At 40.2% G+C, this 22,300-nt stretch overlaps 3 protein-coding genes across 7 annotated transcripts in view; 2 read left to right on the top strand and 1 right to left on the bottom strand.

The window, feature by feature from the left end:
- The first annotated feature begins 497 nt into the window (after positions 1 to 497).
- Positions 498 to 8,995, top strand: tmtops3a (teleost multiple tissue opsin 3a). Its single transcript, XM_073487345.1, has 4 exons — positions 498 to 891; positions 2,831 to 3,159; positions 7,434 to 7,667; positions 8,780 to 8,995. Exons 1-4 carry the CDS (start codon positions 498 to 500, stop codon positions 8,993 to 8,995), a joined length of 1,173 nt encoding a protein of 390 aa, XP_073343446.1.
- A 3,741-nt stretch (positions 8,996 to 12,736) lies between these two features.
- On the top strand, positions 12,737 to 14,569 carry cd40lg (CD40 ligand). Its single transcript, XM_073487406.1, has 4 exons — positions 12,737 to 12,966; positions 13,545 to 13,572; positions 13,680 to 13,769; positions 13,882 to 14,569. Exons 1-4 carry the CDS (start codon positions 12,766 to 12,768, stop codon positions 14,259 to 14,261), a joined length of 699 nt encoding a protein of 232 aa, XP_073343507.1. The 5' UTR covers positions 12,737 to 12,765; the 3' UTR covers positions 14,262 to 14,569.
- A 1,724-nt stretch (positions 14,570 to 16,293) lies between these two features.
- arhgef6 (Rac/Cdc42 guanine nucleotide exchange factor (GEF) 6) overlaps positions 16,294 to 22,300 on the bottom strand; it is a 29,325-nt gene continuing 23,318 nt past the window's right edge. For 3 of the 5 annotated variants that reach the window (XM_073486716.1, XM_073486719.1, XM_073486721.1), the window contains 4 exons: positions 21,959 to 22,057; positions 21,731 to 21,830; positions 21,386 to 21,440; positions 16,294 to 19,559 (listed from right to left, as the gene is read on the bottom strand). In XM_073486716.1, coding sequence (XP_073342817.1) covers positions 19,437 to 19,559; positions 21,386 to 21,440; positions 21,731 to 21,830; positions 21,959 to 22,057 — 377 coding nt within the window. In that variant the 3' untranslated portion in view covers positions 16,294 to 19,436. The remainder of the gene's footprint in view (positions 19,560 to 21,385; positions 21,441 to 21,730; positions 21,831 to 21,958; positions 22,058 to 22,300) is intronic. The other 2 variants (XM_073486718.1, XM_073486720.1) reach the window with 1 other exon arrangement.

Genomic DNA, 22,300 nt, shown 5'->3' with positions numbered 1-22,300 from the left:
GTTTCTGGAGCGGAACACCCTCAGTTATTCTCTCCAGTGTGACCGAAAAAATTACAACCTCAGTTTGGACAATCTGACCTATATCTGCATGCAGTGAAAAATCCTATAAAATCCAGAGCAAGTCGATGTAAGTCATTCAGATTTAGTTCACAGCTGGAAAGCAGTGACTTTGGGGGGATTTACTGTATTTACACAGGCCATTGTGATCGATAAAGACTCATTATAATAACTGGAGGGTGTCTGAGAAAGGGGGAAAGAAAAGAGAGACAATCAGTGCGTATTTGTGCGTGGTCCAGAGATGTGGGTGGAGGAATTTACACACATTTAAGTGGCATAAGAAGGGCACAGGACACACTCACCTCTCCTCACACTGTAATAAGTGGCTCGTATCGGCCCTCACAGCGTGTGGAGCTGCTGCAGCTGCACTGGGGCTCTGCGCTTTAGCCTGTGCGCCTGTGTCCACCTCCTCTCCAACCCTCTGCTCTCCTCTCACTGCTATGGTCCTCCACACACGCGGCTGCAATTTCAGCACCACAGACAGCTCTCTCTCCTCCTCCACCTCCAGCTTCAGCACCGACGCATCCACCCTGCCGGACTCCCCGGCGCTCCAGAGCCCCGGCGGGCTGAGCCGGACCGGCCACACGGTGGTGGCAGTATGCCTCGGCTTCATTTTGGTGGCGGGAATCCTCAGCAACTTCCTCGTTCTGCTCATCTTCGCAAAGTTTCGCTCCCTGTGGACTCCCATCAACCTCATCCTGCTGAACATCAGCCTGAGCGACATCCTCGTCTGCGTCTTCGGGACACCCTTCAGCTTCGCAGCCAGTCTGCACGGGAGGTGGCTGATTGGGGAGCAGGGGTGCAAGTGGTACGGGTTCGCCAATTCCCTCTTCGGTGAGTGGCATGTGATGAACAACGAATCTGGAACTTTTAGTTTAGTTTGTTGTTGTTTTGTGTTAAATGTGGGAGGTTTTATGGAGAATTCAAAGAGTTACTCTGATGGGAATGTTTGTCAGGGACTCATCCAAAAATTAAAATTGGAGAAACTGATATTTTGACCTCCATAGGGGATATTGGGATATGGGTTCATACATGCATGTGCTTGGATGTGCAATACAAGTCAAATTAAATGTGTGGCATTGTTTTTGGTGACCTAAAAATATTCACAAAATAAAAAGTTAGATATGTCACACTATCCCAGTATCCCTAACTAAGTGTGAGTAGTGAATTTATCGTTATTGTGATATGAGATGATATATCGTCTCAGATTGTAGATATCCTTGTTATATCGGTGTTGTCTTTTCCTGGTTTTAGGTTGCATTACAGTAAAATGATGTCATTTTCTAAACTTATCAAAAATGTTCTTCACTGTAACTCATTGCTGTTAAAATACAGGGAAATATGCACAGTAATGTAATGGTCTTTGTAAATACAGTATGGTACTGTAAATGTGGTTGTATCTGAGGAACACACGCTACTTAACTATTTTTAAATCATAAGCTTCTAGCATTTTTATACTGTAAAGATCACATTTTACAGTACTTTAATGTTTTTTTACAGTAATAAACTGTTGTATGGAGATTACAGTAAGAAAACTGGCATGCTGGCATCTGTAGCTGTAGTATTTTACTGTAATTTAACAGGGAAATCTGTTACAGTGTACTTGTTTTAATACTGTCCTTTTCGCTCTTGGTCATTATATCCACATTAGAGTATCACGATATATCGCCGTATCGATACTGTAACGCCACTGTTACAACCGTCCTAGCATACGCGGACAGTTATAACATGTCTAAAATTTACACAATGAATCAGTCAAATACTCAAAATGACAAAGATAATGTACCATCCATGTTATTGTGACTATTCATCAGACCAGTTACAGTCTAACACAGGATGGTTGTAACATAGAAGCCTAGAAATATTGCAAACAATCCAGACGTTGTTTATACTTATCTATCAAAACCACATATGTAAACCTCATGTACTTCATGTTTCAGTCTGGACCGAAGAGGTTTGTCGGATGACATTTCCAGCCACAGAGCCATGCAGGCTGAAAAAGGAAAATAAATGGCAGCACTTGAACATTATGTTTTTTTCCTTGAAGGTCTCTTGGCATTTAAGTTGTCCGTCTCAATAAAAGATGACAGAAACGGTTTCCCACACACATTACGCTGAGCTGCAGTCAGTCACAGAGCTGAGGTCAGTCAGTAATATGTACACTGTAATTACTCCCCTGATTTGTACGGTACATTTAGTCCCTGGCTATCACGACTCTGGTAGGACTCACAGAATAAAGGGAAGCACATGCTTATATAATGTTGTATTACACTCACACATACTGCAGACAGGAGGATCAAGTACTATGATCCTGACTTAAAAATGAGGAAAATGAAAATCTTTCTTTCTGTCTTTCTTTCTTTCTTTGACTATCCAAACCCTGATGTTTTCCTAACCCTTAACCATTTTTTTTGTGCCACAACCTATAGCAGACCATAAGCACACTGTGTGACGAGAAAGAAATAGAAAATTTAACCTAAACAAACGTAAGTAGCAACATAAAGAAACGTTACATTTTAACTTATCAGTGGTTTTGCGGAAATATACATAGCTAACATTTATTCTGGTGATTGGGTTGGCTCTAGTGAGGTTTAGGCACAAAAACCACTTGGTCAGGGTTAGGAAATGATCATGTTCTGGCTTAAAATACCTGTTTTGGTCGCCACAAACACGGCTGCGATCACAGGCTTAGCAGCAATGTCGCCTGTAACTCCAGGAATAACTACTGTAAGAATTGATCATTTCTTATCATTATCTGTCTTCCCTCTTCAAGGGATTGTGTCCCTGGTGTCCCTGTCTGTCCTCTCCTATGAGCGCTACACCACAGTGCTGCATTCCTCCAAGGTTGACATCTCAGACTTCAGGAAGGCCTGGTTCTGCGTCGGAGGCACCTGGCTCTACTCTCTCTTCTGGACCTTGCCGCCCATCCTGGGTTGGAGCAGCTACGGGCCCGAGGGACCCGGCACCACATGCTCCGTCCAGTGGCACCTCCGTTCAGCCACCAGCGTCTCATATGTGTTGTGTCTCTTCATCTTCTGTCTGCTGCTGCCCCTCCTGCTCATGTTCTACTCTTACGGACGTATCCTGGTTGCAATCAGGAGGGTGAGTTCCTAATAATTTATATATACTTTCAAGCATTGAAAACTATTTTGATTCACATATTCACTGACAAAACAAGACAAAAACATTTAAGTTAAGGTTTTTGAGAACTAATAAATACACTTCAAAAAAAATACAACACAAAACAGTCTTGGTTTGTCTCTCCACAGTCTCTTCTGGTTTGGGCAGAATAAATCCTCAAAGTAAAGTAAAATGAGAAAATATTGTGGCTCCACATGCAGTTTTCAACCACTGTTGATGTCATAGTCCTGGTCAGAGCCGCTGTCAATCACCTCTGTACTGTATCCCCTGGATTCAAACTGACCTCAGTCGGTCTTGGAGGCTGTGTTCAGTTCTCTCAGGCGTCAAAATCCAGTTGAGCTGGGCCCTGTGGCCCACTTTGACCTGACCGATCACCCTGTGATCTGATGTCTGATGTCCCGGTCCTGACAATCTCTAGGGCAGTACATGGGGACTTGGCTAAGGGACTGGAGGACGGCAGGTTCAAGAACCACTCGGATGAATCAGTACGTGTGGACGTGGACTGGCAGCTGGAGAGGCGCCAGTTCACCTCCCAGGCCCTGAACAATATGATATGATGCCCCCTGTTTTTGGAGCTACCTTCAAACACTGGTCATATTTTACATATTACACCTTTAAAATAGCGTTTCAATTGATTCTTTGTTTGAGTGTTTTATAGGGGACACAACCCATAAAGACCCACCGCACATAAAATTCAAATTTAATTCAAGGGCCACTTGTTTCTGTGGGTTTTTGCATTTGTGTATTCATATATAAGTGCATTATTTATGATTCATGTGTACGTGGTGATGGGAACACAAGTCACTTAACAACAGATGGCAGCTCAGAGTCAGAGTGACTTAAATCTAAATTTAGATGTGTGTCATTAATGAGCAGATGCCATATTTGTGCCTACAATTATGAAATGTGTTTAACAATTATCTCTGTCATGCTTGACTAATATTTTACAGTAAAACCACCCTGAAGGGTGCTGAGACACTTTACTCTCAACTTCACAGAGGCGTTTGTTTGTTCTAATTTATTTTTTCCCCCTTTTTCAGTCATCAGTTGTTCACTTGTCCCTCTTTTCCTGCATCATAATTGTTTTTAAATTTCCTGGAAAATGATACACACATGTGCGACGATTCAGTATAATACACAAAGTGACCCAGATTGCATGTAGAGAGCTGTCATTTTGCCTTTCACAATGTCCATGTGCTCATCTATGACACCTTAATAGCTTTGCCGTCGCTCTTGAGCTGTCAAAGTGCTCTTAGAGACATAAAGATGGTGGCTCAGAGATTGAGTGATGGCTGTCAGACACCTGCTAACACTTGCTTGTGTGTTTTCAAGGTAATTTCAAGGAGCTTCAAGCCAGATAATCCTCGGAGCTACAGCTCTGTGTTTACAATCGCACAATCAATTTATCCAGCAGGAGAGGGAACGAGGGGCAATGTCTTCAGGGGAGCAGTTCCAGTGACTCATCCCCTCCTTGGTGCAGCTTACATAAACTTGCTAGTTGTACAAATAATTGATAATTAAGGGCTCCCAAGTGACGTTGGGTCCGTTCATGCACTTTGTAGCTACTACTCCTATCAATGAATCACCCAGAAGGTATTTTTAGATCGTGGCAGCAACCCGTTACTATTGGATACCTGCTATTATGTAAGCACCTCCATTTCTTGTTTTTTTTAAACTCTGTGCACCCGAGGGAGTCAGAGCCTAGAAGGGCTTTGCAGACCTGATTACTGTACCGGTGAATGGGGGATCAGACGCGCACCAGTCGCCCTCCGACTGAGAGCCCTGATTTAGGCTTTTCTTAGAAAGTGAGCAATCGGTGTGTGGATCCTTCTGAAGGGGGCTTAAAGTGGCACTTCAGAAGGTGCGATGACATTTATATCAACAGCCATTTTTTCTCTCTTCGCATGACAGCATCATATCTAAATTCTATTCAGGTGGCCATCTGAAGAGCTTCATCTACGAGCTCAGAGAGAACAAGAGATGTGTCGGGAAAAGGTCAAGAAGCCACAGGCTTATAAAGTGAACCTCCCCACCCTCTTTTTATAGGTGCCAAAATAGCCACTAGGCATAAATTATGGCCATGTATGATATGGTGACACGGTGTGATGTCAAGAAGTCACAAAAGTAAAGGCGAGGTTACTGACGAGGCGTTTCAGGAGCAGTGTTTTCTGTGGGAGAGAAGAGCTTCTGCACATGTGGACTTTGGCCTAAGACACTGAAGGGCAGAAAAAAAACGAAAAAAGCATAATAGGTCTCCTTTAAAGTGTTATTCACCTTACGTTTAGTCACGTTCACCAACTTCCACCCTCTCTGATGTATCTTTGGATGTTTGCCTGGGAGTTGTAGCAGCAAGTGACCAAATGAAACGCATTAAGATTATGGATTTCTCTGTTTTTTTAACAAATTCAGACCGTAAATGAAAAGAGGAAGCACACAATATGAGCAGAACAACCAAAACAATCAGTTGACAACAATCTAATAAAAACAAGAGATACATTACAGGGGAAAAGAATAAAGAACATTTATATACTGTATGTATTCTGACGTGAATATTTTAGTCTCTCTGGTCAGATAAGACAGAATTACTGTGATCTAGCTGTGATGCCTGTGAGATTTTTTTTCAGTGCTGATTGAGTCCACAGAGGTTATGACCAATTATCATACAAGGTGATGTGTAATTGGGCGTGTGAGAGGTGTACAGCAGTTTGACAGAAACGGGGGTTTTCTCTGCTGGAGGACCTCCCTCACCAGGCAGACACCCTCATTTATTTATTAAACGCTGTGATGAGCATCACAGTGGTAATTACCCATGACCAAAGGGTTTTGAAATCAATACCGAGGAGGTGACGGTCACCACAGACCAGATACGGCTCTCGGCTTATCTGAGCTAAATTTAGCCCCACAGCCACAGCAGTTCAGTAGCCGAGGAGAAAACAGCAGGAAGGAGGTAATGAAACACGTCAGAGCATGTGTGGTGGTCACATATACCTTCAGCCCATTTCTTCTTCGTGACGCTCCCAGGTGTGATTCATGAGTGTGTCTTTTATGATTCTACCACTTGATGGCACTAAAGAAAAACATATCCAGTTTTTTAGTGGGTTACAGAGTGGGTTCAATCAATCACAGAACATTTCAGGTGATGGATCCAACGAAACATGGCACTGGAAAAACAAATAAAACATAGAATTGCCTGCGGGTAAGGCTTAAAAAAAAAAATACCTTGTCTGCCTCTCCAACCAGGCTCCAACGGCCTGACAGCCTCAGGGACTCTGTGTCGGAAATGACACAGATGAATGCCTTTTCTTTAATTATACCAATTACAAATTACCTGAGAAGTACTGAGTAAAGCAGACTATTGAATTTAAGTTGTACCAGCTAATAGGTTTTAAAAACTTTAAATTATTGGTCTAATTTACTTTGTAATTCTGAGGTTTCCTCAATGTTTTAAAGTAAAGTCACTTTGTCAGATTTTACAGTGTTACATTAAGTTTACTGAAATTGTACATTTGAATATACAAAAAGCATCATCTAAATAAATGTGCACTCATTTGCGTACATTTCCAGAACAGAAATCTGAACACCAGGTATAAAATTCATGTTTCATTTCGTCGACATATTGGTAGACTAATTGAGTTGTTAAAACTTTTAAGCTCGTTCCACCTAAATTTAATGGTCTACTTTACTTGGTAATTCTGAGGTTTTAAAGACTAAAGCTTTTCAAATTTACAGTGTAGAGTCAAAAGTTTTAATCAAGGGAATTTTGGATATCTCTTTTATCGCTCTATAAATCATAAAACTACTGTGAACGGCCATAAATAATCTATTTTGGCCATGTTTCCAGAAATAGAATGTTATATAATCAGGCTATGAATGATTTATGAACAAACCCCTCGGTAAAAACCTTCGGAATATAGATAGTAGGAGTAAAACGGGAAAGTTTGGTGTATGTAAGTGTTACTGAAGTGGAGATTTCTGGCTAAGAGTATGAGACAAGAATCATTTTGAGAAAACTTCCTTCCAACATTTTTTTATTAATTTATTTTCGTTTTAATCAGACACTACTTAAATATGCAAATGATGCCTTAAATATGAAATATGAACTAATTTCCATGAGTGTCCATAAAATAAATCTGAACAAAAGTAAAGTAAAGACATCTTACAGAAGCAAAATATCCCAAAATCTAAAATCCCTTAACCTCCGTGCCTGTTCCTCTGCTCCTCTTTCACATCTCCAGGTGGGTAAGATCAATCTGCTGGCAGCTCAGCGCAGAGAGCAGCACATTTTGGTGATGGTATCGTCCATGGTGTCCTGCTACATGCTCTGCTGGATGCCCTACGGCATCATGGCGCTGGTGGCCACCTTCGGCAGGTCGGGACTGGTCACGCCCATGGCTAGTGTGGTGCCCTCCATCCTGGCCAAGTTCAGCACTGTCGTCAACCCCATCATCTACATTTTCCTCAACAACCAGGTGAGAACAGAGTGCAGGATTACTAGACTGAATTGTTACGAAGACTTGTTGGTTCAAATGTCTGCTCAGCTGTGTCTAAATATAAAGTAGGGAGTAAATTACAGTGACATCCACAGAGGGGAACTCGATGGTACTCAGGCTTCTGTCAGATTGAGGATGCAGCTCAGTCTGTTATTTTATTGTCACTCTCAGTGTCTCCTCAGGACCACTTCACAGGTGCTACATGCAGTTTTCTGCTCTGAAAGTTTTCTGCTCTGAAAAAGTGAAGCTGAGGCAGAAGTGCAGCTTAAACCTGCACTCTTTCTAATGGCCAGCAGGGGGCGACTCAACGGGTTTAAAAAAAAAGATGTCCTGTTGTATGTACCCTACTTCTCACTTGATTTATAACCTCAGTAAACAGTTTCCTCATGAGTTTATGGTCTCAGTTGCTAGTTTCAAGTCTCCTTCAACACAGCATGAAGTTAATTTAGTAAATTATCGTCCAGTTTAGAGTAAAACAGACAATAAAGCCGGGTATGCTTTCAGGCTTCCTTGTGATTGACAAGTTGCTACCAACTGTTCTCATTCAGATGCAATCAGGATATCCTCCCCAGCTCCACCCTTTTGGTCACTTCCGGCTCCATAAAACCAAGATGGCAACAGCTGTGATGCCCAACTCGACAAATAGGTCTATCTGCAGACACATGATAGCTACAGGACACAGCTACTAATGATAAACCCTCAAAGTGGTTAGGTTTAGGCGCCAAAAACACTTGGTTAGGGTGATGAAAAGATCTCAGAGCCACACCTAGAGCAAGTTGTCGTGGCTGAGTGCTTTGCGTAAAGGACTCAGAAACCCAGGAGATAAAGATAACTTCTCCCATGTGTCTTTTTCCCCAGGTCGATATGCTATGACATTAAGAAAACATGATTTGTCACTTTCACTGATGGTCACACATGCGTTCAGCCAAGAAATGGCATACTCCTGTCTGAGCTGTCTAATGCTGTTGAAACAATTATTAAATGTAACCTACATAGACGTCTACAAATGTTGAATTTGTGTCTTTAAAGCTTGAAATCACCAGAGTCATGCTTATGGGAAAATGATCATAGTCTCTTCTACTTTTCCACAGTTTTATAGATGCTTCGTGGCCTTTGTGAAGTGCAGCGGGGAACCACAATCTGTTCACGGAGAGGAGCAGCCAATAAGGAGGACACAGTTGTCTGGTTTCTTCCCCGTCCACAGACAAGCCTCCCTCAGCTTTTCACAACCTCAGATCCTCAGAAGCGCCGCCCTCGGCAGCCGGTACAACGACCGCCACACTCTCGTCGTCCACTACACTCCATGAAAGCTTGTCATCGATTTTTCATCTGACAGACTGTTAAAATGTTTCTGAATTACTGTCCAGAATCTGCAACTGAAAGACACAAAATTTCCCTTTTTCTCTCAACACCCTGCTCTTGATTTTAGATATGGAGATGAATGTCACCCACCGCCAACTCTTTAACATTTGAATGTGAACTCAGTGCCGTGTGGTTCATGTGCTGACCTTCTACACATGCGAGTGTCAGCGTACATGTTCTGAGTGAATGTGTGCAGGTTTGACCAAGTTAAAGACTCTGAGCATGCAAAACAATGAATGTATTTGGTAGTTTATAGAAAAATAACATGCAGGGTGCAACACACTCATCAGTTAGATATGGAAGCCTTGAGGGGTAAGTGAGATTTTTTTAATTTCTGGTAATTTATTTCCTAAATCTAATCTAAATTATTTTCTTCCCTGTGTTTATGACTTGCGATCTGGTGGGGGGGAAAAAAGTTTTGCCATGATAATGTTTCTAAGTTGCTCAAATTTTGTTTCCATCTGTGAAAATGTGTGAAAATAAGTGGGATTTTTTTTTTATCTCTCTTGAAGATTATTCATACTTTATTTCCCCACCAGATCGCAAGTCATCAACACGGGAAAGAAAATAATTCCAGACTAAGAAAGTGGATCACTGGAAAAGAAAATTGTCTCTTGCTCCTCTATGAATACTTTGTGTAACAGTTGAGAACATGTTTAACCACTAGAGGCAGTGACACATGCCATTTTAATGTACGTCTGCAGTCTCCTCTTGGTGGATACATTACCATATGTTGTATACATAAGTACATGAAATAATTAACATTGCTTTGCTGGACTGCATGTGTTATTTGGCAGCATTCATTTTCTTTTGTGGAGGATTTTTTGTATTTTATTTTGAGAAATAAAGAATCTTTTTTGGCTTTAATACAAATGCATACATTTATTCTATTTTATACTCTAATAACACTCTTACTGTGTACAGCATACATAGTGTGCAGTGCGCAAGCTCCCTCTAGTGGTCCGCAGAGGAATCCCAGAAATGTTTTTTTGGATCGTCCATCCATCCCGCTCTGCAAAAAATGTTCTACCCGTTATTCAACGCCATAGTTCAGGAAGGGCAACTTGACTGGTGCGCAGAGGCGGGAATTCTAGTTTGAAAATGAAATATGTTCATTTAAGAACATAATACCAATCTAAATACTGCAGTATTTGTAATGAAAATATGTTTTGCTATATGTAGCCATGTTCATGTATGTCATGTGTACAGACATCATCCACAATTAGTTACAAGCTAAACTCAAACTGTGATGGCAAGATAAGTGTATGAAAACGTACAAAAACACTGCAAACGTGGATCCAAACAGGAACTATCGGGAAGAGAAGTGTGGAGCAGGAGGAAAATATTTTTGAGAAACTCTGTTGAAACTGAAGTTGAGCGCAATCGAAGCGTCCACAGCACCTGCTAACATTAGTAGTGAACAGTGAGCTGAACAGAGTAGGCCTCTGTCAATGTATGTATTTCAACGTCATATTGGTGGTACTTGGAGAGTCTAATTTTTTCCAAGTTGGTACATGGCATAAAGAGTTTGAGGAACACTGGCCAAAAATTTCATGACTGTATGTTTCACAGTTGTGACGCTATCATGGTGACTAAACAGACACCTGGCAAAACACTCAAAACTGCTTCTGCGGTATGTTGATGGAGGTTCTCAGTCATCGGGTCATGGTAATTCCAAGCGCTGTATCGTTTCGTAGGCAACTGGACTCGTTTCATGTAACGCTGTCATGGTGGAGGGGAGTGCAGGCTTTTAAACTCTGTGTCCGTACAGAGTCGTTATGGACGCGTGTGTGCTCTGAGCTTCAGAGTCGTTAGGGCCACTTGTGGGTTGTCGACCCAACCGGCCTTCATGTGGGTTGCTAGGGCTAGGTGAGCCCAGGTGTGAATGGCTGTAAACCCACACAGAGTTTAAAAGCCTGCAAACTCCCCTCCAGTTAGTTAGAACTAAAGAAGCCTCTTGGATGAAAGGTGAGACATCTTCAAGAAACTGAAACAGGTCCAGTTGCCTACGATACAGCACTTAGAATGCTTCTGTGGTTGTTCCGACTATGATAGGTGTCTCCAGGATGAAACTTTGCTATGATGACACACACAAACAGATACTCATAAGGTAAAAACAAAACCAGCCCCGCTGTCTCAGCTGTAACAGTAACACTGGGTGGGTTTTCTGCTCATCCTGTGAGTATTTCCAGTATTGCGTTGGTTGTCAATAGAAAAGGAAGCGGCAGTAAAGATCACAAGTGTAATACCCGTTAAATAAAATATAAACGCTGAACTGACCTGCTGAAGGGTAGAACTAACAAACTATTTAGCAACCTCGTGCAGCCGAAACCGTTGCGCGACAACAACATGGTTGCATCTGCTAAGTTGCATTACGGTCTCATGCAATGCACTGTGACCTACTATAGGAATATGCCACATGAAAAACGTTTCACAGTAGCCTCATCGGGCTGTGTGGGTTCAGCATGAAGCATTAGTGGGTCTCATTCCAAGCATCGTGTCACCACAACCAAGCAGAATTACATATACTGCGGTTCAAGGAGACCCCCTCATGTGTCTTAGTGAACAAGTAGAATTGAATTCAGCAAGATTACAGCAAGAATCAAAACACTTTTGGTGACCGTTTGGTCATCAGTGATAGAATGCAACTTTTTACTCCAGCGTAGCAGTGCATTTTTAAATTAATTTATTAATTGTTGAATAAAAACTGAATAAAAACTGAAAAAATGATCAGAAAAAACGGATTCTGATCATCAGAAAAATTATGATTATCAAATCTGATAATCAGTTGACCCATAGCATACGGTACATAATACACTATACATACATGTCAATATATGGATAATTTACTCTTGCTTGTACATTTTGATACTAAAGTTCATGAAATCTCAGATAATATAGTAGTAGTATAGTAGTAAAAGTAGTAATAGCACACCATATCTTTACCTTTACTCAAATATGACTTTTAGGTACTTTATACAACGCTGCATGTAAATATATGAATCATTTAACTTTTACTTTTGATACTGAAGTACACTAAATATCAGATATTTTAAGACTTTTACTCAAGTACTTTTTGTATGCATGACTTCCACTGTTTCCAAAATAACAAAATATCTTTACTTTTACTCAGTTCTGACTTTTGGGTGCTTTTAACAACACTTCATAGTCATACAGCCAGCTTTTCTTTAGGTGTCACTGACCCATGACACTGATTTCGATGAGGGAAATGTGCAGGAACTGAATTATTTCTCGAAATCATATTTGCATTTGTGCTGCGGTATTTGCACACATCCAAACTGTGTGGAAATACCATTGAAAACTTGATACATATGGCATTTGGGATGGTCTATTGGGTCCTACCTAAAAAATACTATTATGGTACTTTTTGTCATACTACATGATAAACTAAACCCTCACAGGAATTTGTTTATCACTGGCAAAAAACACACACACTGACCTCATGGCATCGGTGACATTTCTAAAAAGCACATACCACACACAGAGGAAGGAGGATATGCAAAAAAAAATGTTCGACAATACACACATACACCCATGAACATATAAAGGTCACAGTACTGCATGTAAAAAAGTTCAAAGCTTCCAGGAAGCAGCAAGAGAAAAACTCAGCTGCTTGAGAGAGCAGCAGTTCAGAAGTGCATGGGATGTCACGGGCGCTAGGCCTCTCTAGGTTTCACCACTCCTCCTCTCCACCATGATCAACACTTACCAGACCAGCCTCTCTGCACCGCCGGTGCCTCCGCGCCTCAACAGGTCCGACCCGGTCCTCTTCCAGGCTCCACTTCCATCAGGAGGCCACAGCAAGTCTCTCATCAGGTTTTTGGTCGGCGTGGCATTGCTGCATTTATTCCTGTACGTCGGTGGATTCATCTACCTGTACCAGAGAGACGCAATGGTAAAGTTTTTTTTACTAAGTGCCATTTAGATGTACTTATAATTGGTGCTGCTGAATCTTTTATTGCAGTAATTATACAGCAATCCTCCAAGCCATTACAAGTTAAAATATTTTACTTTTTCATCTACTGTGTAAAAGGGATGGCTTAAAGAAAATTGTTATTTCAAAAATAAAGTAAACTTAAAAATTGAGTTTTTAAAATGATAAAACTTTTAAACAGATCTTTTAATTTAATGCCAGATTTATTAAGTTTCATTCTAAAACATGAAGCCAAAGTATTCTTCACTGCATTTGTTAAAATTGTATTGAAGTTGAGTATTGAAAAAGATCTGTTTGGTTCACATACTTTACTCTGTGCATAAATATAACAGGTCAGTGAAACTACAGTGTACAGGAAATGCACTTGAACAAACACGTCAGGTGTGATATTCACAGCACAATGCTGTCTTGTTGCAAGACGAGCATTATGTGGGCAGAGACAGAAAGATGTGTTACTTTATACTGAAATCATTATCATAAGAAAATCTACATTCAACATCTGCCTGTTCTCTGATGTTCTTCTTTTTTCATTCCTACAGGGAGGATCTCGCACAGCTGAAGGACAAAGTAAATTCATTTCCTTTATTTCTACCAGAAATTAATCTTATACATTAAGTATGTTTGAAAAATTCAGTCTCAACAATGTCTGACCAGATGTTTCTTCTCTTCTCCAGTGAGTTATCGTGCATCAGAAAAGCAGGAAGCTTCTTATAAAATCTTGGCACGCATGGCAATTGAGCAACCACCATCAGGGAAACCTCCATGTAAGAAACTACAAAATTGTCGTATTTTTAATTTTCAAAAATACAATGATGAGTAGCCAAAAATCTATCTGAATAGATTATGTGGTTTAAACATGTCCCTCTGTCTCTCCAGCGAATTATCTTCAGTGGGACACTGAACACTCAACCTTCAGGGGCATCAACTACTACCAGAAGAGCTGGCTGACTATCGAGCAGCCTGGTGACTACTATGTCTACTCCAGGGTGGCCTTCTCCAAGGGGGACCCTCAGCGCCCCCTGGCCAGCAGGATCAAGCTGAAGGAGAGCGTGACAGGAGAGGAGAAAAATGTGATGCAGGCCTTCTGCAACCTGGACAGCCGCAGCGGGTCTGGGACGATCCCTCGCATGTGCACGGCCTCGCAGGGAGAGGTGATCAGTCTGGAGAAAGGAAACCAGCTCAGTGTCTGGGTACAAGACCCCTCACTGGTGAACTACGAAGACGGATCTACAACCTTTGGGATGTACAAACTGTAGGACTCCAATGTGAGCACGTGCACGGACCTAAACTCAAGAGCAAGAGCTCTTGAAGTGGATGGAAGCTACTGAGAACACTGTTTAATAGACTGGATCAATAATCAAACTAATTTCAGTGGATTTCAGAGACAAATACCACTTTCCTAAACTATAATTTATTAAATCAGATATAATTTAGTCGTATTTCTGTGTCAGTATTGTGAACGTTTGTTCTGTATTTATTGATGTAAATGGCTGTGAAATGAAATTTTGATATTTAATCTAAAACATTTTTTCTCTTCTCTTCAGTTTGTCTTGCACGTGGAAGGTTTCATGAGTTGGTTAGAAGTAAAGGAGATACACACATTTGACTAAAACTATCTAAAGGATCACATATGTGTTGGGTTACCCATCTACACATGCATACGTGCATGAAAATGTAGAATATCTTAAATGGTAAAAAAAAAAAAAAAAAAAAGATTTATCACCAGTATTAAAGCTGCACTATGTAACTTTTATTGTAACAATTTTTTGTTATACACTCACCCCACCTTAACTCTTATTTTTTTACATTACAAATGTAAACACGTGGCTTATAAGTACATCTAAAGCTCATGTCTGTCTTTGTTTATAGGCCTGTAAAAAATGTTGCATAGTACACCTTTAACACTGACATCCCCGAAATGATCTTCGATGCGCGACTATGTAGTATAAATATAAAACTTTTTTATGTTCTGTTAATCGAAAAACCTGCTGCGTTCTGCACTGTAGCACTGTACGTAACAGGATGGTTTCACATTTCTAGGACGCAGGAAACCACATAGCAATGATGCATTTTCTCATGAAAGCTAAGCCACAATAAACAAGACCACTAAAAATGTAGATTAACTGCTGGAGAAGGACATTTAGACTCCGCCATGGTGAAAAGTTTGATGGTGTACATAAAGAAACATTTGCATCAGGGTGCATTTTTATTTTCAATGTTAGAAGAGAGGTCATCTATTTTTAGAGGCAATTATTTGAAGGAAAATTCCTTAATTAACTTCTTAATTACAAAACAAAAACACCTTTTATTGTTGGCGATTTTTCAAATCAAACTGCAGACTTTCCACTTTGGTCTTTCTTCTTTTCCAGGCAGCCACTGATTTACATTTAATTTCCACATGGTCCATGAATCATTTATCAAACTCTTGAAACTTACGTGAGTTGTGTAATCTATCACAGGAAAAAGCTTTCATTTCTGCTCTTTATTGTCACACTGGGAGAGTTTGAACGCAGACTGATTTAATTCTCACCATGACTGTAACACTCTGACACAAATGAATCATTCACTATGATGGATTACACAACTTGAGCAAGACTCAGGAGTACCGGCTGATTTTCATTCTGTATAAGATTGAATTTATACCAACAGTAGGAAAAGGCATTATGAAGGCTGAAATATAGTTTGAATTATACATGTAATGTCCAGTATTCAGGAATCATAGTCAACATGAAAAAACACTGCAACTGTCCTGTTAAAATGAACCGTTGACCCGTTTTTTACATTTAGTGACTGGATAAACTGTAAACCCACAGGTCCGAGCATCTTTAACACGTCTGGTGACTAATATGAAGGTTGAAAAAGAACTTGAGTAATGTAGTGAGTAATATGAAAGCTTCTACCCACCAACCCACCAAAAGCAAAATGCAGCGCTGTGCACATTTAAACGTTTGCACCTGAGACATCACAAAACTTTACAGTGGCAGTGCGTTTCACATGTCACTGTCGTGGTGGAGCTGCACAGCATGGAAAGTGTGAATCTCTATGGAGGTGTGTACAGATGCAGAGGCAGACTCTCACAGGATGTCATCTATTCTAGTCATTCTTCCATCCTGTGAAGGGTTTTCTTGCTACCGAATCTGAGCAACCTACAAATTCCTGAGCCGTACATGTGCTGAAGGCAGCGTGGAAAAGCCTGCCTTGGTGGATTTTCCTGTATGAATGAGGGAACATGCAGGTCGCGCCGTGCGGTTTTCCATGTCTCATGGTAATTGATGTCAAATACAGCGCTTATATTAAATTTTTAATAAAAGAATGACCATACCAAACACAAAGTACAGAGTGTCTAGAAAAACAAAGCATTACAATACTTGCAACAACAGTAATTGCATAGAACAACCTTTCAAAAAACAATACACACAATGGTCTGGAGACGAGACAAACGAGATCAAACCCACCAGTAAGTGCTCACTGAAGCTATTGAGAGAATTGAGAGTATGTGGTACTTAATGAGAACCATTTAAAGTACAGGAACAGCAATAATGTTAATCTCAACAGTGAACATGTGATGAGACAGAGTCACACATCTGTACAGGAAGCACAGTCTCTGTAACCATCCTATTAGGAACAGCAATTAAAGGGAGTGTTCATTCCCAAATCAAAAAGGCATCTTTGTCCCCTTACCTATAGAGCCGTTTATCCATCTACATTGTTGTCGAGTTTTGGAGACCATGAGATTGTCGTCTGCTTTTTCTTGAATGTAATGAAGCTAGATTGCACTCGGCTTGTGGCGCTCGCAACATGGGCCGCCAACAGCGGGGAACACCCAGACGCTGTCCTGGGTCATAAAATAATCTCTAACCATTAAAGTAATCTTCTGGGAGTGCCTTTGGAGATCATCTTGTCCTGGGCACGAGCAAGACTATTGGCGACCCTTTTGACAATGGCAAAATTGTCACTGTACAATACATTTTAAAAGAGCTCAACAGCAACGTCTCTTTACAGAAATCATGACCCAATTACTCAAGATAATCCACAGACCTTGTGGTGAGCAGTTTCATGAAGGAACAATTTTCTTTCAGTATCATCGCGCAGAAGGAAGCGTGCATCTGCTCATGGTACAGCTCAGCTGAGGAGCACGGCATTAATGTTTACATACAGTGTTGTAAGCAGGGCCACCGACAGTCTTGCTTATGCCAAGGACAAAATGATCTCCAAAGCATCTAGTTCCATTATATTCAAGAGTAGGAAAACATCTATATGGTCAATATCTCCAAAACTCTGCAACTCATACCAAAACAATCCAGATGGATAAATCGCATTACAGGTTAGAGAAAAAATACTTTTTTTTTCCTTTTTAATTTGGGGTGAATTGTCCCTTTAAATAGCAGCTCCAGCACCTGAGCAAGCACTTTTATTTATTTTTTTGCTGAAGTGCCCTTGTAGATGTACCTGTGCTGCCTTGTATCCTGCACAGTGCTCTGACCTCCCTGTGAGAGGTGCACACAAAAACAGCACTTTGCAAACAGGGATTGTACAGTATTACAGTAACATTACAGTTTGAGTCATTTGTGATGGAAGTTGGGACCTGGTCAGTGACCTTTCAACAATCATCAATACCAAGAGACTTGATTAAATAAAAGGCATATGGAAACAACGAATAGCCTAACTTTGTGGTGGCTGAACCACGTGTTGGCCCTTTTTTTTGGTTAATAAACTCGGGTTAATTCATTCATTATTATTGCAATTTCTCCAAATCTGGCCCACCATGCTGGGTCTAACCCAGAGGTCAGTCAGTAAAGCAGTCACTTATTGCATTTCAATAGCATCCTCTGCTGCACAGCAGTGCAGCAGGAGAAGATTACAGTTTTGACAGTGCACACACTACACCTCATGAGGAAATGTACCGCTGTGGGTCCTTGAAAAGAGGCTGCACGCAAAGCCCTGTTTTTTTTTTCAGACCCTAAATATATCCTTTAAGCTCGAGTCATTCTTATTGAAATATTACAACAAACCACCTGTGACACTTTCAATATAAATCATGCATTTAGTCCCAGTCTGGTCTTAAACCCTTTAGGTTTATCGACCCCTTCAGGAGGCACTTAAACAGTTGAGCTCTACTCTACACCCACAAATAAATCTCTCTGTTCATTTCCTCAGTCCGTCTCCATCTGCTCTGCAGAAACCTGCTGGGAGGCCAAACAGGCTGCAGACAAAAACCTCTGAATTCTCGAGCCGGACTCATTATTGAAATCGTTTTTCCTATTTTGTGATGAAGAAATGTCCATTTTCCCTTGGCCAAAAACAAGGATATTTTTCTGCCTTTCTACATCAGTGTAGTAGAGTGAGACTCCAGACAGATGTAAAGGCAGCAGAACTATATCTATAAGGCTAACACACAATTAAATGTTTTGGTGAACAATAAATAAAGAGTATTAAAAAAAAAATCCAAAATAAAGCAAGGCTATGTAATTAATATGTTAAAATGATACTTGAATATATTTTAGTAAGAAGAGTAGGAGCGACATCTTTGTCATTATTTGCGTTTGCCTGTATAATAAATGATAGATAGTTAAGCCTTTTCTACTCTATTACGCAGCTGCATCCCTGATAGCTTTGGACTATATATCTGAATATCTTGATTATCACATTTCTGATGCAGAAGTCATACTGTAGAAACACTGTACATTCATGCAGTTTTTAAATAAACAGTGAAAGGCTGCAGTTGGAACTGAGTTTAACATGAAGAGCTAACTTGTTTGAATTGCTTAAACGCCTCAAAAAACAGCCTGGAAACTTGTGATGCGAATGTCTAGAACGTTACAAAAATGCTCACGAAAGCTCAATGAATCCACTTCTCCTCCTCGTGACAAATAAAATATGACAATGACAGAGAGAGAAGTCATGATGTGAAGGGGAAGAAAATCAGTTCCCTTGGTAACAGAAGTGCATGCAGGAGAACACCTATCGGACTCGATGGCTTCGTACTCCTCGTCTATTTCCGACTAAAGCGAAGGAAGCAGCAGAGAACTCGTTCTGCCCTTGTCCAACATAGTTCCATGTGCTGGGGAGTGTTCACAGTGCCAGTCGCCAAGAGGCAGTATGTTTTAACAAACATCCCAGTCTTGTTTTAGCTGAGCTGCATATTTGTGGTCTCATCTAGTGAGGCTGGATCAGGAAGACAGATTTCATCAAAACGTCACGTCGTGCTCCAGCACCTGAAGCGAAGAAGCTCAGAGGCAAGTCCCACTCTGCTCTGCGTGATTGAAATATGGAGACGCAAAAAAACCCCCCAAAAAAACAAAAACATATGCACGCACACACACACAAAACACACACACCTGACCCCTCCTGTCCCTCCACAAGCACGCTTACAAAAATATAGCCATTCACACAGACACACAGTGAGGGTGAGGATGATTGTATGGATGTGCTCAGTGGCCGCCGTCGTCCCAAGAACAGTCGTTCTTCTGCTTGGCCAGTTTCCGGACGACTCTCTCCAGCTCTTTGCGAGACTTCTGCTCCTCCTCCAGGAACTGCTTCATCCACTTATTCTCCTGTAAAACATTTTCAGACATTAACAATATTGAAGTGGCTGTTGAAATGAAAAGAAAAATTGAAAAGAAATTAGAGGACTTAATAATCCGTCTTATTTTATGTAACGTTTTTTCTTAATTCTTGCCAATACAGTTGTTGTACTTTTATTTCTAGTTGATAATAGTTTTTACATTTCTCTTCACAATATACCATCAGTATATTGTTAAATTGTAAAAAACTTTTTTTTTTATGTAATATTATGAAATGACTATCAAACAGCCAACCTGTTGTGCTTAACATGATAAAGACATTTAAGCTATGAAGAAAAGAAATACAAGAATATAAGAATATACATAAAACACAATATTTCCTTCAAACTGCGCTCATCTGACTTTAATCATAGAGATAACACACTAATGGGCAAGTAAAAGTTATTCTTTAAATATTTGCAAATATTGAGCTTTAGTTATTCTGCCCAAAATAAATCATTTGAAAGAAACATTTATGGGAAGAAACAGCAAAAAACTTCAGTGATATGGAGGTTTTAAATCATAAAACCACAACTGGCAACTTGCATTTGGTTCTATCGAAACTGCTTAAATGGAAGTTTACATAATGACATTTAAATCATGCAATCATTGAAGATTTAAGATCGGAGGGAGGCTGCTGTTATGGCTGAGACACCAACTAATACTATGTAGAGTCACTTTCCACCCACTTGTTTTGCTTTTGTAACTATCTTATTGTTTTTTTGTAAATATCTTGTGTTTTTCTATTTATTTTCTATTTAATATTTCTATGCAGATTTTTCTGATTCTACTTGTACTGTTGCACCTCGAGCTGTTGTAACATGTGAATTTCCCCGTTGTGGGACAAATAAAGACAATCTTAATCTTAAATCGTATGTTACAGCTACTTCAGCACAACCGGATGAGGCAGACTCTGCGAAACTGAACAAAAATGATAGTGTGCCCATTATTTGTCATTACTCAGTGAGCTCTCACTCATTAGTTGTGTGGGCGTGCTAATAGAGATAAGAGTTTTGGAAGGCAGTGATCGCAAAAAATATTATTTGTTCCCTGAGAGGTATTTCTATTTCACTTGTACCCACTGGATTTTATACAGTACATTAGAAACAACTATTACTTTCGAAATGGAAAAAAAGCGTGAATTAATAATAATATCTCAAATCAAATCTTATCTATTAAATGTCAAAAATATGAATATGGCACATTGTATAGGACTGGAAAAAATGACACACACTACGGGAAAGTGTTTATGAAGAAATGTAGAAAACAATGGATCTTTATTTAAGATAAAAAACAGTGGCGTTGGGGATCTCATTAATTAAGTATTGGTCATGTCTGAATGTAAAGGTAATGGTGCAGGCTCTGTTATTTATTTAGGAGGCTTAAATGGTTTGCATATTTTGCATATGTAAATGTTGTAGAAAATCTTTTTTTTATACATCATAATACATATAGTTATTTTTTAGACATCTGTATATATATTTTAGTCAGTAGGGAAAAAGTTACTATGCCACACCTCTCTTATCTGCTGAAAAATATATGATGACAAAAGGAGTGTGTGCTTGTTGGAAAAACTGATAAGAATATTATTTAAAAAGGACACAAAAAGAAAAAGAACCCTGATATGTTATTGTGACATTTGATTGATTCTCGTGTATCGATATGATATGAGTGTACACTCAACCGCGCTTTTAACACCTCAAAATGTCATCATGCACAGTGGCACATACAGAAGTAGGCCACAAAACTATGTAACTGGCACATGAACACGAAGTCTCTACATTTACTGTGTGAGTGAATCATCGAAGCGCATTTACCTTTTTTAGTTCATGAACCTCATCCTTTAAAGCATACACAGCATCAACCAGACTCCTGAAAGAAACACAAAGAAAATACAGTAAGTTTTGCTGGACAATATCAATATTTCATTTCCTTTTTTTCATTTAAAACATCATTTGCTAACATCTGTATATCAAGGTTATGCTAACTTCTGACCCGAGGACAAAACAAGATTCATTCCTCAACAGCTTTTATAGGACCAATATCACGTTTCTGAATCTAATTACAGAGAAAATCAGGATCCAAATACAAATAAAGACAAAGCCTGGTTTGTCAGTGCAAAGTAAATGAAAGCCTATTTACTGAAGTAATAATATGCTCACTTTTCCTCAATGACCGTCTGCCCGTTGCTCTTCATCTCCTCCACAATGATCTTCTCTTCCTCTGGCAGAAGCACCTGAGGGACGCACTCTTTCCGCACCGCTGTTTACACACACACACACACAGAAGCACAAACTCAATGGGACAGCTTGATTTATGGCTGTGTCAGCTGCTGAACATGTACAATCTGAGAAGGCATTAAAGAAGAAATGTGTGTCAATGGTCCTTACACAAACGCACACCTGCGGTGGTCTGATGCAGGCTGGCCCCCGTGCAGTACGCCTCAATCACCCTCAGTATCTGAGCGTCCTCCTCCAGAGCGGCCGTGCCTGCCAAAACCAGAGATTATCAGTATCATTACACTCCAAAGTGTCATTCAGGAGATGGTGTCAGGGTGTCACACGTGAATGGGTTCGTTTAAAGAGCAGGATACAATCATGAAGAACAAATATATTCAGATAATAAGAATTCCACACACTGAACTGATGCGATGAACATTAAATTACATTAGAGGGGGTCTTGCAATGTGAACACTCTTCAGTATCATTCGTGTAAAGAATGGGCTGCAGAGG

The sequence above is a fragment of the Pagrus major genome, chromosome 18 (assembly GCF_040436345.1).
Source record: "Pagrus major chromosome 18, Pma_NU_1.0".
In the NCBI taxonomy this organism is placed as follows: Eukaryota; Metazoa; Chordata; class Actinopteri; order Spariformes; family Sparidae; genus Pagrus; species Pagrus major.
Note: the sequence above shows the minus strand (reverse complement) of the source record. Positions and strands in the feature narration are given on the sequence as shown.

What these genes read in the sequence shown, in the direction of transcription:
- cd40lg (XM_073487406.1), top strand. Translation starts at nt 12,766, where the DNA reads ATGATCAACACTTACCAGACCAGCCTCTCTGCACCGCCGGTGCCTCCG. An exon ending in TGTACCAGAGAGACGCAATG is followed by an intron (nt 12,967 to 13,544) that starts GTAAAGTTTTTT and finishes TCATTCCTACAG; the next exon opens with GGAGGATCTCGCACAGCTGA. An exon ending in TCGCACAGCTGAAGGACAAA is followed by an intron (nt 13,573 to 13,679) that starts GTAAATTCATTT and finishes TCTCTTCTCCAG; the next exon opens with TGAGTTATCGTGCATCAGAA.
- tmtops3a (XM_073487345.1), top strand. Translation starts at nt 498, where the DNA reads ATGGTCCTCCACACACGCGGCTGCAATTTCAGCACCACAGACAGCTCT. An exon ending in GTTCGCCAATTCCCTCTTCG is followed by an intron (nt 892 to 2,830) that starts GTGAGTGGCATG and finishes TCCCTCTTCAAG; the next exon opens with GGATTGTGTCCCTGGTGTCC. An exon ending in TCCTGGTTGCAATCAGGAGG is followed by an intron (nt 3,160 to 7,433) that starts GTGAGTTCCTAA and finishes TCACATCTCCAG; the next exon opens with GTGGGTAAGATCAATCTGCT.